Source organism: Echeneis naucrates, chromosome 21 (genome assembly GCF_900963305.1).
Source record: "Echeneis naucrates chromosome 21, fEcheNa1.1, whole genome shotgun sequence".
Classification (NCBI taxonomy): Eukaryota; Metazoa; Chordata; class Actinopteri; order Carangiformes; family Echeneidae; genus Echeneis; species Echeneis naucrates.
Genome location: NC_042531.1, coordinates 15,816,791 through 15,829,759, shown reverse-complemented (window position 1 = coordinate 15,829,759; position 12,969 = coordinate 15,816,791). Strand labels below are relative to the sequence as shown.

The 12,969-nt window shown below is 38.7% G+C and overlaps 1 protein-coding gene across 1 annotated transcript in view; it reads left to right on the top strand.

Annotated features, from left to right (window-relative positions):
- Nucleotides 1–6,883: 6,883 nt before the first annotated feature.
- lrp1bb (low density lipoprotein receptor-related protein 1Bb) overlaps nt 6,884–12,969 on the top strand; it is a 168,402-nt gene continuing 162,316 nt past the window's right edge. Inside the window, exons 1-2 of the mRNA XM_029530846.1 lie at nt 6,884–6,896; nt 7,047–7,169. Coding sequence (XP_029386706.1) covers nt 6,884–6,896; nt 7,047–7,169 — 136 coding nt within the window. The remainder of the gene's footprint in view (nt 6,897–7,046; nt 7,170–12,969) is intronic.

Here is a 12,969-nt window from a genome sequence, read left to right as displayed (position 1 = left end):
TTATTTATCACAATTAACAATTTGTATTTCAAATTATGAACATTTGCATGTCATTATTTGGTGATTGCTATTTTGTTGCCACTCAAGTCAGAGATTTGTGGTCCATATTTTTTATTCCAGGCTTTTTCTTACCTACACAGAATGCTGTGTGTGTGTGTGTGTGTGTGTGTAATCTTGTTGTTCTGCTCATGTGCGTCACATCGGGGCCACGACCAGTTCAAATTAAACAGCTGCGAAAAAACACCCAAAACACATCTGGAAAGACATCTGAAATGAGGACAAGGGTTGCAGTGTGAACATTGTCTTTGTCACTTTTTAAAATTGTGAAATGAGTCGTAAAATATCTGCCAAAAATCCCAATAATGTTCATCCCTCAAACCTTTGTTGAAGTTGAATTTGGTTATCCCTTGAGAGTTTTAACATGGATATGCTGCTGACGGATAGTGGCCAGCTCACTTGGTAGTGGTGTGTGGAGTGGATGTGATCCCTCGCTATAACAGCTCTCACTCCACTCTGATAATGCAGTTTAATCTGGAGGCTACACCTAAGGCACTGACATGCCCCACCAAGGATCAGCTGGCATTGGACAAACGCACTGGAAACCTTGACTGGGACTTCACCCCTGAGTGATGACAAAAACCCTGTCTGCTTAAGCAGCTATTACTCCACCTGATTGGTAATCATGACATGGAGTGAGACATAAATCCCTCAGACTGCTGGTGGTTAAGATAGAGGTCTTTGAAGGAACATAGTGATTAGGTGACCTTGGATGGAGCATGGAAAGGGGGCCAGGCGAGGGTGAAGCTTTTGTGTGTGTGTGTGTGTGTGTGTGTGTGGGGGTGGGGGGGGGGGGGGGTGGGGGGGGTTTCTTGTTCTATTATTGGCAGTATAATGACACATTCTCATGCAAATGAAATTCACCCACGGAGGCTACAGTCAGAAAGAGCAGCTCATAGCCCTTAAAAATACGTTGAGTGATTTCTTAATATATGTAACAGTTACTCTCAACAGCCTCATCACTCTGAAGGATACTGTATTTTCCATGCACAGATTGAGATGTCACTCATGGTGCACATTAATTTGTGGTGTTGTATGAAAACTGTGGCCCCATAATGCTTGTTTAATGATATTTTGCTGTGACATTTACAGGGAGAGCTCTCACATTGTGATTAAAGCTGCACTGTTGCTTAGCATACTTTGGATAGTTTTTGCATCATCAGATATTCTACATTTTTAATTACTAGGAATTGTAAAAGCACATTTACTCTGATTTGAGCTGCCATTAAAGTGATTACTTCTTTCTGTTGATACCATTTATAAAAAACAAACAAACAAACAAAAAAAGAAAAACGTATGATGGTTTTGAGGAGACGCATCAAAAGGATAAACGGGGCTGGGCGACAAATCGATTTAATCAATTAATTTAAATTTGTTGTTGAGGACAATTGGGTTTTTAAAGAAACCTGGTTTTCTTTTAACTTCTGCTGTTGACGCCCAGAGGGGTGCCTGTAGTTCAGGGTGGGCTGAGATTGTCATTACCTGATGTGATTTGCAGTAGCGCAGAGACAAAGAACTCTCCTCTGCACCGTCCTGGACAGTTATTACACCAAGTCCATTTGGCAAAAGTCTGGCAAAAATAGTGCCGGACTCGATTGTTCCCCAGAGGGGAAGAAAATAATTAAAAGCAAAACTTGCTTTTAATAATATATATATATATATATATATATATATTTCATCATTTTGTTTTTAAAAAGGAAAAAAAAACAATAAAAATTTTGTCGTGTGTTGTAAAAAAATCTGAGAGATAATATTTTAGCCATATCTGCCACCCTGAAATGATCATAATAATAAAAAAATAACACTTCTGCAGACCAACTACAACCTCATGGTAGGTTTGTAAGTTTTTAGGATCCCTGTCTATAAGGCACAGTCATAAGAAGGGACTACCATCCAAATTCAATCTTTTAGACCCCAAAGAACAATCTCTTTACAGTTTTCCTGGTATAATAGAGAACCAGCAGGTGCAAGCTTTAATTGTTACATTACACTTGTTATCACTTGATTGAATTCAGGAGTAAAATACACACTCAGCGAGATTTGTTGTGACAGGTGACGTGATGGGTCAGTGGCAGAGAAACATCAAACCATATGTTTGGGGGGAAAAAGGTAAAGAATAAATGGATTATTTTTCTCTTGGTAAAATTTTAAATGAAATCTTAAAGTTTGCTAATCAAGAATGATAGATCACCATGAATATTAATCATTCTGTTAGGATAACTTGGATTGATGTTCTCATCACTTCGAGTTCCACAATTGTTCATTAAGATAAATATATGTAATTAATAAATGAATAGTGTTAACTTACTTAAAAAGTCATGAACTCAAATTGGTCAAACAAGCCTTATAATGCGCTCCCTGTGAATGTAATGTGCTTTAAGGTATTCCCTTCCATGTGGAGTGAAAGGCCAGTAAACAGCATGCAGCTTAAGATCAGTCTTATGAATCATTCATTGTTTGCTGGTGTAGGGATTTATGCCAGGGAGCAGTAGGCCATTCTATGATTGTCTTCTGAAACTTTTCATATGGCGCTTGCTTTCAATAATTTGTTGACATGCCCCTGCTGTTGTAGAGAAAATAAAAGTGACCTCGCTCTGTGGTGAAGGTCAGCCAGTATCTAATGAAAGTCCCGAGTCTTACAGCATTGATTTCTTACCCATTTCATGGCTTGAATGTGAAGTTGTTCAGTGTTGCCACCGGGGGGTGGCCCCCAGTATGAGCTGGAACTTTTCCTGGAGCCAGCTGTACCCCAGATTCTGTGTACAATTACTTCTCTCTTAGTATGTCATTATTTTCCCTTTCTCCGTCTTTGTTATAGAGCCCAATTTTCTCTGCTGCCTTAGAGAGGATTTTTTTTTTTCTTTTTTCTTTTTTTTTAATGGAGAATTCCTCAAAAGATTTTTCTAGGATCTAGAGGAAAGATGCGCTCAAGTTCAGCAGGACTGATGTGCACATAACAATTCTGGCATGCACCCAGAAATGTTGTGACTTTCTGAAATCATTCATCAGTCAGCAGAGCCACAGTACTCTCTTTAGTCTCCATATTCTGATCGGACTTGACATGGATGGCATTTAAGTCTAAATACCACACGGCATATGTCATCTCTCATGATACACTTGTAATAAAGATTCATTATGCAGGTAAGACATCACTAAGATGCAACACACCACGCTGCATCTTTTGGCAGATTAAAGATACAAAGATTAGGACCGCATTATACTGTTATACTCAATAACCTGCTTAGTTTGGCTCCTAGCCCTATACTTATACCATTATACATGTTTCATGTCAGTTTCATTTGATTGAACTTGTACTGCTGCTTTCCAAAAACCACCATTCCTGCATCCCATTATCTGTCTGTATGTGACATGAAAAAACACATTCATGTGCATTAAATAGACTTTTTTTAGTGCTTGCACATTGCAGATATTAAACTTAAGATTCTCTTCTCTTCCCCTGGTTTTTGTGTGACCTTGACCTTCCTGAATAGGTCTAATGGACTATCACCTCCGTGTTCAGCTCGCACGCAGCTTTCTATGTAAAGCTGAGCAAGTTGAATAGGCTGGAAATAGTCTCAGTAAGCAGCAGCTCTTTCCGAACCTGCAACTGTAAGATAGCTCTGATTTAGGAATATTCTCAGATCTGCCTTTTTCAGCTGCACAACATAGCTAATGTTTAACGCTCCACTTTGTGCTGTGAACTGCACTGCTGCTTTTACAACACAGGTTTTGTTTGAGTATGCCCATGGCTTATGACTTATCCACTGTACCATATTGTGAACTGTGTGTCTGATGCAATTCAGGGGATTGTAATGCCTTCCTGCTTTGCAGCTTATGTCACTGCAATATAATATTGTTTAGAGAGATAAATGACAACCTAAGCTCTCATGTAATTCAGAGTTTAATAGGAGTGAGTAAATAAGAAAGCGGATGCAAAAAATGCAAAGAACAGGGTGAAGAAATTTGTTTTGCTGTCCTGGTTGGAGTTTACTGGTCAAAAAAAAAACAAAAAACAAAAAAACTTGATCGCTATACATGCTTTAAGGACGTCTAGCTGCTTTTCCTTCAGCACGTTTGGAAAATATCTTTCCTGTCTGTGTGACTCCAAACAACTCTTTGTTCCTCTGAATATCTGGCACATTTCAAAGGCTCAATGGCTTTAATGAGCCACAATGTTGTGCCAGTGGTGGCCCAATGAAACTCATGATAATGTGCCCGGCTGAGTGCCACTGTGCGTTTCCTACTGTTATGATAATGGTACCAGCTTGGCTTTTTTTTTTTCACTCAGTGAAGGTAGCTGCTGCTTTTTTATTTGCTATTTCTGTCATCACCACTCATTTGATGTTTGTATAGCATTGTTGGTAAAAGGCATAATACGGTCTAATACAAAACCTTTTGGCACCTTTTTAATGCAAATACAGGGATATATGGAAAAGGAACAAAAACATGATGAGATGTTTACTTTCCTATAGTTTGTCTCTTTATGGTGCCCCACTGGCTTCAGAGACGGTAGAAGAAGCTGCTGCTTGAAGCCAGGGAAGATTAATTGACAGAAGAGGTCATATGCTCGGCTCATATTTGGCCTCTTAGCTTTCAAGGTGAAAAGAGGTAGAACATCAATAGGAAGCTGGACTGCTCTGAGATCCAGGGGCAGTTTCTTTCATGGCTTCCATCACGAGCTGACGAAATGGCCCCTCTGTCACAAACCCTCTGCTTTTCAATGGTAATCAATTCAGCTTTAAAGGCTTAGGAGACATCCCTTTAGAGACTTCAGCAAGTTTCCTCTGCCAACCTCAATCCCAGTATGGGTGTATTGATTTTCTGTTATTTCTGTTATTTCTTTTTAGTTTTGTTGGTCATTAATGTCACAATATTGTGACCATCATTTTGTTTTTCTTTGTATAATCGCACAAAGTCAGAATGTATTGTGCTGTATGAATATTAAGTACATGTTATCAGTTTGCATTGAGGAAGGTTATGAAATGGTGTTGCTAATACTCAGTACAGGTTAATACATAGGTTTTATTTTACTCCTTCTAAGCCTCACAGAATGGACTTGCTGGCTAACAGCTTATGTTGGAAGTGTCAGACAGAGACAGGAACATTCTTACATGCAATTTGGGAGTGTAAACTGGTTAAGCCATTCTGGGTGAAAGTGTTCAAACACATAGGGGAGTGTGTGGGTTCAACACTACCTGTATCACCAAGATTATGCCTACTTGGGGACCGAACAGAAGTGCCCAACATATCAAAATATGGCCTGGTAGTAATAAAGGTAGGGGTTGTCACAGCTGCCCGAATGATCCTCAGGGCATGGAAAAGTACATCCTCTCCAGATATTAAAAAATGGATGGAATTTATGGTAGAGAGTCTCACATGAATGCATGTTAGCTAGGATCAACGATGATGTTGATAACTTTGACCTGCAGCACAGCTGTGACAATGTGATGATCTGATTGGCTGTAATAATGTCAGTGTAGATGCTTAATGTTTGTTTTGGTTGTTTTAAATATTTGGATTTATCGGGGGCCTGTGGATATATTATATCTGAAAGTAATAGTGTCAGTTTATGTGTTGAAATAAATAAAAACTTTAATAAAAAAAAGAAATTATGTTGCTTAATGATGAAGAATCAGATTTGACTACAGCCATGAAGCTTTTCTTAGCGCAAAATATTGTATATTATTACAAAGTTAGTAATTTTGGAGAAATATATGGTATAAAACTTTTTAATTCTGTTCCTGTTTCACTGTCAAAAATAATCATTAACATATTCCTCTTGATATATTTTTTTTGTCTAATCTGCATGGCATAAATTCATTCTGTGGAGGGTTTGTAGTTTTGGTTTTAAGAATGAATTCTAAGAATGTCCCCTTTTAAAACCTGAAGAACCCTTTGAATATTTCAAAAGCGACCTTGATTTTAATAGTAAGATTTCAGATATATTGCATGAGTGGGAATAGAAGAGGTAGAATGGATGAGATGTTTGACCTTTTCAGATTTGTCCCTGGGTAGCGAATTTGCTGGAGGGTGTCAGGGCAAAGAGCAGCAGTGCGTTGAATTATCACTCCCACTGTTCAAATGCTGCAGACCTGATCCCCCACTTGCTCCACTCCCACCACTAATGGGTTAGGAACACACTGGGGGGAAAAAAAATATGAAGAAAGTGAGTGGGAGGGGGAGTCCGAGCCTGTCTGATTGTCTGTGGGTTAGACTTAGAAACAAATTATAGTTTTTGCGTCGAGGAAAAGTAACGACAGGTCGCTTTTTGGTGTCAAAGCTTTTGCAAAATCTTATGTCATTCTCCAGAATGATCGAGCTGAGTCTCTGACAGCTACCGGCAGGAAATATGTCAACACGTTGATGGATGCTTGCTATACTGAAAGCCTATGATGACTTTTTAGTTTACTGGGCTTTCAAAGAACTCTCCCCATTCCACTATTGAGTGAAAACGCACACCAAGGAGGCAAAGAGATGAGAACAAACTTGCCATACTGTTTTGTAATAGTTTGCCAAAGCGCAGAGGACATCATGTCTCTGTTAGAGAGAGTAGCTGTCAAAATCATAATGCTTGGGCAGCATCTGCGTCTGCCTCCTTTGGTGCAATTTTAATCCTCTAAAAAAAAAAATATGTATGGCATCCCACTCTGACAAAGGATTGTTTTCAAAACACATACCATCGACAGGACATACACTATTAATAGTGAGCGGCACTGCCTTGCATATTTTATTTACATTGTGTTTTACATTCTACTTTAGCAGATGGTATCATATGTTTGCTTTTGACAATGTCTCATGGATATTTACTGCACGTAGGTTCGAAAGAATGTCCAAGTACAGTACAGCCACTACCTATCTTCCCACGCTCACACTCAAGTTTGCATCCTGTACATGTTCTCTGGGAAACATGGGATCCACCTGCTCACTGCCATCACCTCATGCTGCATTTTTTTCTGTCTCCTTCTCCACCTTTTCCTCATGCCATCCAGAAACCATCCTGTGTGACACAGGGGAGTTTAACTGTCACGACCGGGCAACCTGCATTCCTAAAGTTTGGCTTTGTGACGGCGAGCCTGACTGCCCTGACAACTCAGATGAAACTGATCAATCTTGTAAGTCACCCATTTCATCCATTCCTTACTAATACAACACTGTCATAGGAAATTGTGCCACATCACCTCATGCACCAGCAAGCCTCACTTTTATGCTGTAAGGACCTGTGCTAACATATATTAAGTGTAGGCTTGAACTTGTTAGAAGTTTGTGGAGTGCTCTGTCACAGAACTGCTGCTGTAGTCATTTAGAAGACATGAAATACATTTGGATCATACTGCCCATACCTTGAAGCTGCCTACAAAAAAACTGATGCATGTGAAGAATATAGTATACAGGAATGTGTAGCACTTAAGTGAATGGCCGGGTTGCGCTGTGGGAACACGATCTAATAAGGAAAAATGTAGACGCATCTGGGATGTACCTGGCCTCATAGCTTATGTATTATGGTAAAGGCTGCAGCCGTCTAAACACTGCAAAAGGCTGGGCAGATAGAGAGAGGAGGAATTTACATTTCAGGTGATGTTATTTTTACTGATTTACAACAACATTTTTGTTTCCAGTATTTGCAGTGGGAACCTATTCAACACAGACACATCACCTCAGTGTTTGCTGCTGCTTTATGTATAGTATATACTCATAATTAAATATAATTAAAAAACAATCACTTCAAGGGCCTTTGTTTTAATAGATTTGATTACAAATTACAATTTTAGCATGCCAATTACCTACACTAGGCCCTATGGATGGCTTACCTTAAGGTTTAGTCAACATTAGCACATGTCAGTTTGGACCAAGTACCTCAATAATTTTTGGTCAAACTGTCACATGTGACACCTTGTCTATTAACCTAACTATCTGGGAAGGAGAAAAAAAAAAAGAAAAAAAAATATATATACACACACAATTAAGTAGTTGTATTTTAATAAGTTGATAATTCACTGTGACAACTTCACTGACATAATGTGACAACTTGCTTGCTGAGGAGGAAGCTGTCACTATTGTGACTTTTCTCTTTTTTTTTTTTTTTTTTGCTATGACATTTATACCATAATGATGTATTGTGCCCAATCAATATTAGGAAGTGACAATATACCTCGCTCTCCTCTACATAACATGCTCTTAAAAAATGTTTACAATTTTGCTTCTAAGTGAATTTCCTCATGATATTTGAAAAGGCCAAGAAGATTCTTGGCTGCTCCTTAACTCCCGAGGTCAGTTAAACAGCTAGAGCTGATTTAAAGCCTTTTAAATCATGAAGTACAGCACTAATCTGACTGAAAATGTGGTGTTATTTAGAGTGTTGTATCTTTTGAAAAATATGTTTGGCATGTAAAACTGCAGTCATCTAAACCTTCAGCTGCCCTTCAGTTTGTATGCGTGATTATTTACACGCATACGGAGAATAGATTTCCTGTAATGTTAAAACAGAGCAGCAGATTTACAATATTAAACTTAAATTAGCTCCAATAATTTATGAGGGGAAAAGACAACAAAACCAAAGTATTAGCATTCAATCCAAGTTCCTCATCAATTTGAGGCATTGGGTATAATTAGGACTTCATAGTTTTTGCAGTGACATCTGTGCATAAATTGACCACGGCGTGGAATAATTATTAATCTCCAGCAGCACATTTATCAACCAGGCTACATGTGGGTGGAAACGCTTGTTGCAGAAAAAGATGGAGGCCTTTAAGCATTATGTTAAATTAATATTAAATGATACTTACTACATTATATAAGAATACAGCTTGTGATGTATGAATACAGTAGTTTCCTAGACTCCATTCACACTCGGGGGAAAAAAACAGCACAACCTTGTGCCCTTAGGTAGATAGAAGTGGGGCGATAGATGAGATGGAAGGACGGATACTCTTTCCTCAAGACTGCAAAGGCAAAAGCAGATACCGTGCTGAGCACTGTAGCATCTTTTCCCTTGGATGCTTTGTTGATAAAGGAAGTTGAAGGTTTTGCTCACTGCTGCCTATATGGCTTCTCCTTTAGTAGTTTTTGCTTCTCATATTAAAGGTCTGACATCATATGTTTTTTCTTTTCTTTTTTTTTTTTCTTTTTTTTTGTGAGACTTTCAAAGGAACACTCCAAGGACTTTTTTTCCATCATTAGGACTCTTTCAACCTATTTCATAAAACCGTTGAATCATTCATTCTGTATTTCTGGAGAAGCCATATTTTGGTATTTTGATCCATTCCGAACTAAAAGTCAGGATATCTAAACCTGTGCTGTTAGGGTCAGTGGGTTATTGAATTATTAGCGGGTAAATATTAGAGGGTAATTTTTTAATCTGACATCTTAAAGATGTTGAATTTCTTGAAGATTGCTTTAACATTTTAGACTAGCAAAAAATGTTTTCTAAAAAAGAAACTGTTCTGGATTAATATTTCAAGATAGAAAGCACAATCTCTACAGGGGCGTGATACTGTAAGGATTTGGTGCATAGTATTAGAATTCAAGTTTTACATAAATTATCTTAAAGTCATATTTAGTTTTGTTGGTAAAATCATATACCCAACTTGGTATTAGCAGCTAACTTCTTACATCATCATGATTGGTTCTTTCACTGCTATGATCTTTCACTGTAACCTTTGTGAAAGATTTTTTTTTAAAATAGTAGATGTAATAAGCCCTGGTCGCTGTGGGCCATGTCGCATAATCTCCAGAAGGCCATTAATTATCACTTCAATTAATGTTGGTGCCATTTTATTTACAATGCCTGCAGAAAGACGACCTTGCATATTCAACTATGGAATCTGGCACACTTCATTAATATGGATTATGTATTGATAGAAAGGGGAATTTGATCAGTTTTGCCCTGCAAACACAAGACGGGATTGGAATATGTTCTGCCCTTTTAAATGAAAGCATGGGCTGAAAGAGCCTGCACAGTAACAAAATAAAAGATGGGTGCACAGTAAAGGAAATAAAACACCAAAAAATTCTTTGTGGTGCAAAGCCATCAGTACCTTTATTTGATTGTGAATATTCTGAGGATGATACAGTGGAATTTATTATCTTATGAATGAAAGGAAGACTAGCCAATATATTACACAATGTCAACTACAAACATAAAAATGCTGGTGCTGCTGATGGCCCCTCTCTAGCCTCCTCTGGCTCGGTCAGGGAGATCTAATCACTGCATCTCCAGAGCCTGTGGGGAGAAGGGAGGGAAGGTGGCCTTGGACTGCAATATCTCGAGAGTAGAAGGCAGCCCTGCTTTATCCGCTCAGCCAAGGGTCCCGCAGGACAAGACAGCTGACGACAGTTATTCAGGGAGCTAGGAAAAGCAGTCTGTATCCACCAACGGCTAAAGAAAACTGGCAACTCTCCCAATTATTTACCAGATATTCAATTCTGTATGCCTTCTTTGCAATAATACCTTTACTGTGTTATGGGCCTAAACAGCATCCTGTGTAGTGACAACTAAAATGGAAAGATTAGGAATTTGCCTAAACATGCTAATCATATTCTCAATTTCTGTATTATCCTCAAGTCTAAATGTCAAGGCTGTCTGTGGGCATGCACATCTGCTATTAGTTGTGTATCTGAGATCAAGAGGGACTGTCATAATTTATGTTCTCTAAATATATCTTCCAGTAGAATTTTCACTTATGACTGTCAGCATGCAGCCATCTCCCTTTGTTGATGCATCATGCTTGCAAACAGTGTTTTAGAACTTACATCCTTTGTGAATCCTTAGGGAAAGGATTTCATGGACTCGCTTGTCTCAGTAGTGCTGCCATGTGAATCTGGTGGACATGGAGACCAGTGATTGAATTGTCAGTCCCAGAGGAAAAGACAATAAAAAGGATCAGCAACTGACTTCAAAAACATGGTCACTGAAACATTGTTTTCATGGCTGTAGCTTGGCTCGACCCAGCCAAAAATGACGTTGATCTTGGTGTTAAGGCGCAGGGGAGAGGAACTGCACAAAGACAGCTCTCACAGCGGTTCCTCCACTCATTCCCTGTCACCTGCAGGGGAGGGCATATCTCCCCATGCTTTCCTTTCTTTGTGCTGAGCTCATTGGTGTCCTACAGATCTTAAGAACAAACTGCATGACAGAAAATAAACGAAAGTCTCACCCATGGCACAGCACACATTGCAGCACGTTATTATATACAGTAAATGTACTGCTCAGAATATTCTGCATGCCGCTGAAATAAGAAACGGCATCTATATGATAGCTTGTACATCTGTATGTGGAGCGTCTGTCCAAGCTTCTGGAATCGTCTGATGCATATTTGGCATTATTTTGTCAGCTGTTCACTTATACTAATCTGCATTTACTTATGTGTATAATTGACGAAAGCGTATAGTGTATTGACATTGCATTTACTTTTGGTTTTGTTTTTAGCTCATGTACCCCCAACATATCCAAAACGATCATGCAGAGAATTTTATTTTTTTTTTTGATGATAGAAATTTTATTGCATATCCAGTACCATTAGCCTCTGTATGCTGTACATTTGCCACCAGTGAAGGAAACGCCATTCTATATTTTGAGGGGCAGGAAGTAAATGCCATCAGATGTCATCAGGCTATAATCATATTAATCTTTCAGGTACATAGCCCTTTCCTTAGCTTAACCCTCAATTTATTTTGAGTTAGAGCTTAGACGCAATGTCAAAACTGATTTAGAAATTTGTGCTGACTGAATTTGCCGCTATCAGTTAATCCAGTTAATGCTGTCACTTTTATCTATTTCCCCCCCAATGTACTCCTTAATTTACTGTACTTGAGTCTGTTTAGTCTGTGATCTCTACTCCATCTGACTTGAATTAATTCATGTGCACTCCCAGCAAACCTGGCAGTATGGATGACCAAAGCACAAACACTGGTAGATAATACCATCCTTATACAGTCACAGCAAGTGTCCTCTAAACCTAGCCAATAGTAGAATTTCACTTTGATTGTGACTTTTTTTTTTTTTTTTTTTAATGTTGAACTCACATTGCCATTTGAACATCTGGAAGTAGTTGACAATGTGCTTTTAGACGTACAGAGACTATTTGGTCCGTCTGTGATGAGACTGCAGTAAAAGTCAGTGTGTTCTGTGCTGCCTATCAACATCCTGCAGGGTATTTTATCTGGCAAGTGCCATATTGAAATAAATGTATCGCAAATGTGTCTAGTTCCCACGAGAATTGGCACCAGTAGGATGGAGGTTTAGGGGGTAATGTAGCATAGCACCTTGTTATTGAGCTGAAGGACAGGGCTTTTTGCATTATGTAACATTTATTTTCCTTTCTCTCCATCTCCTCCGAGTTATAACCTATAACCCTAACCCTAACCTATGTTGACTCATCAACAAAAAAAAAAAAAAAGCTGTTATTACAAACTGCTGCATTAAAATACCACTTCTATATATTGTGATACTCATTTACTGAGTGCTCGAATTTTTGAATGTCTAGGGGACCCTTAAAGCAACATGATTTCACTTTCATGCTGCTGCAATCTGAAACAATGATCTCATGTGAAAACTCCCAGGTCATGTCATTGGCACACTCGAAAACATTAAATGTGGAAATGCAATGACATACATGATTCAACCATGATTGAATAAATAAGGACCTGAGAACTCACCTGTGCGATAGCCTAATTGCATTTGTTGCCATTATTACCATTGTTCAAGGCAATCTTGAGATGGCTTCTTTCATGACCAAAACATGCCCTGAAACTTACAAAACATGGTCAATATATCAAGGCTAGTGAAAAATTTGGTATTTCGTGTGGCATTCTGAAATGGTGCAACAGCACCACATTGAAAATTTAGAAACTTGAGCTGCTTTCTCAAGATTGATGTAGACGAGTGAAAATCGGTACACGTGCAACATGGCTGTG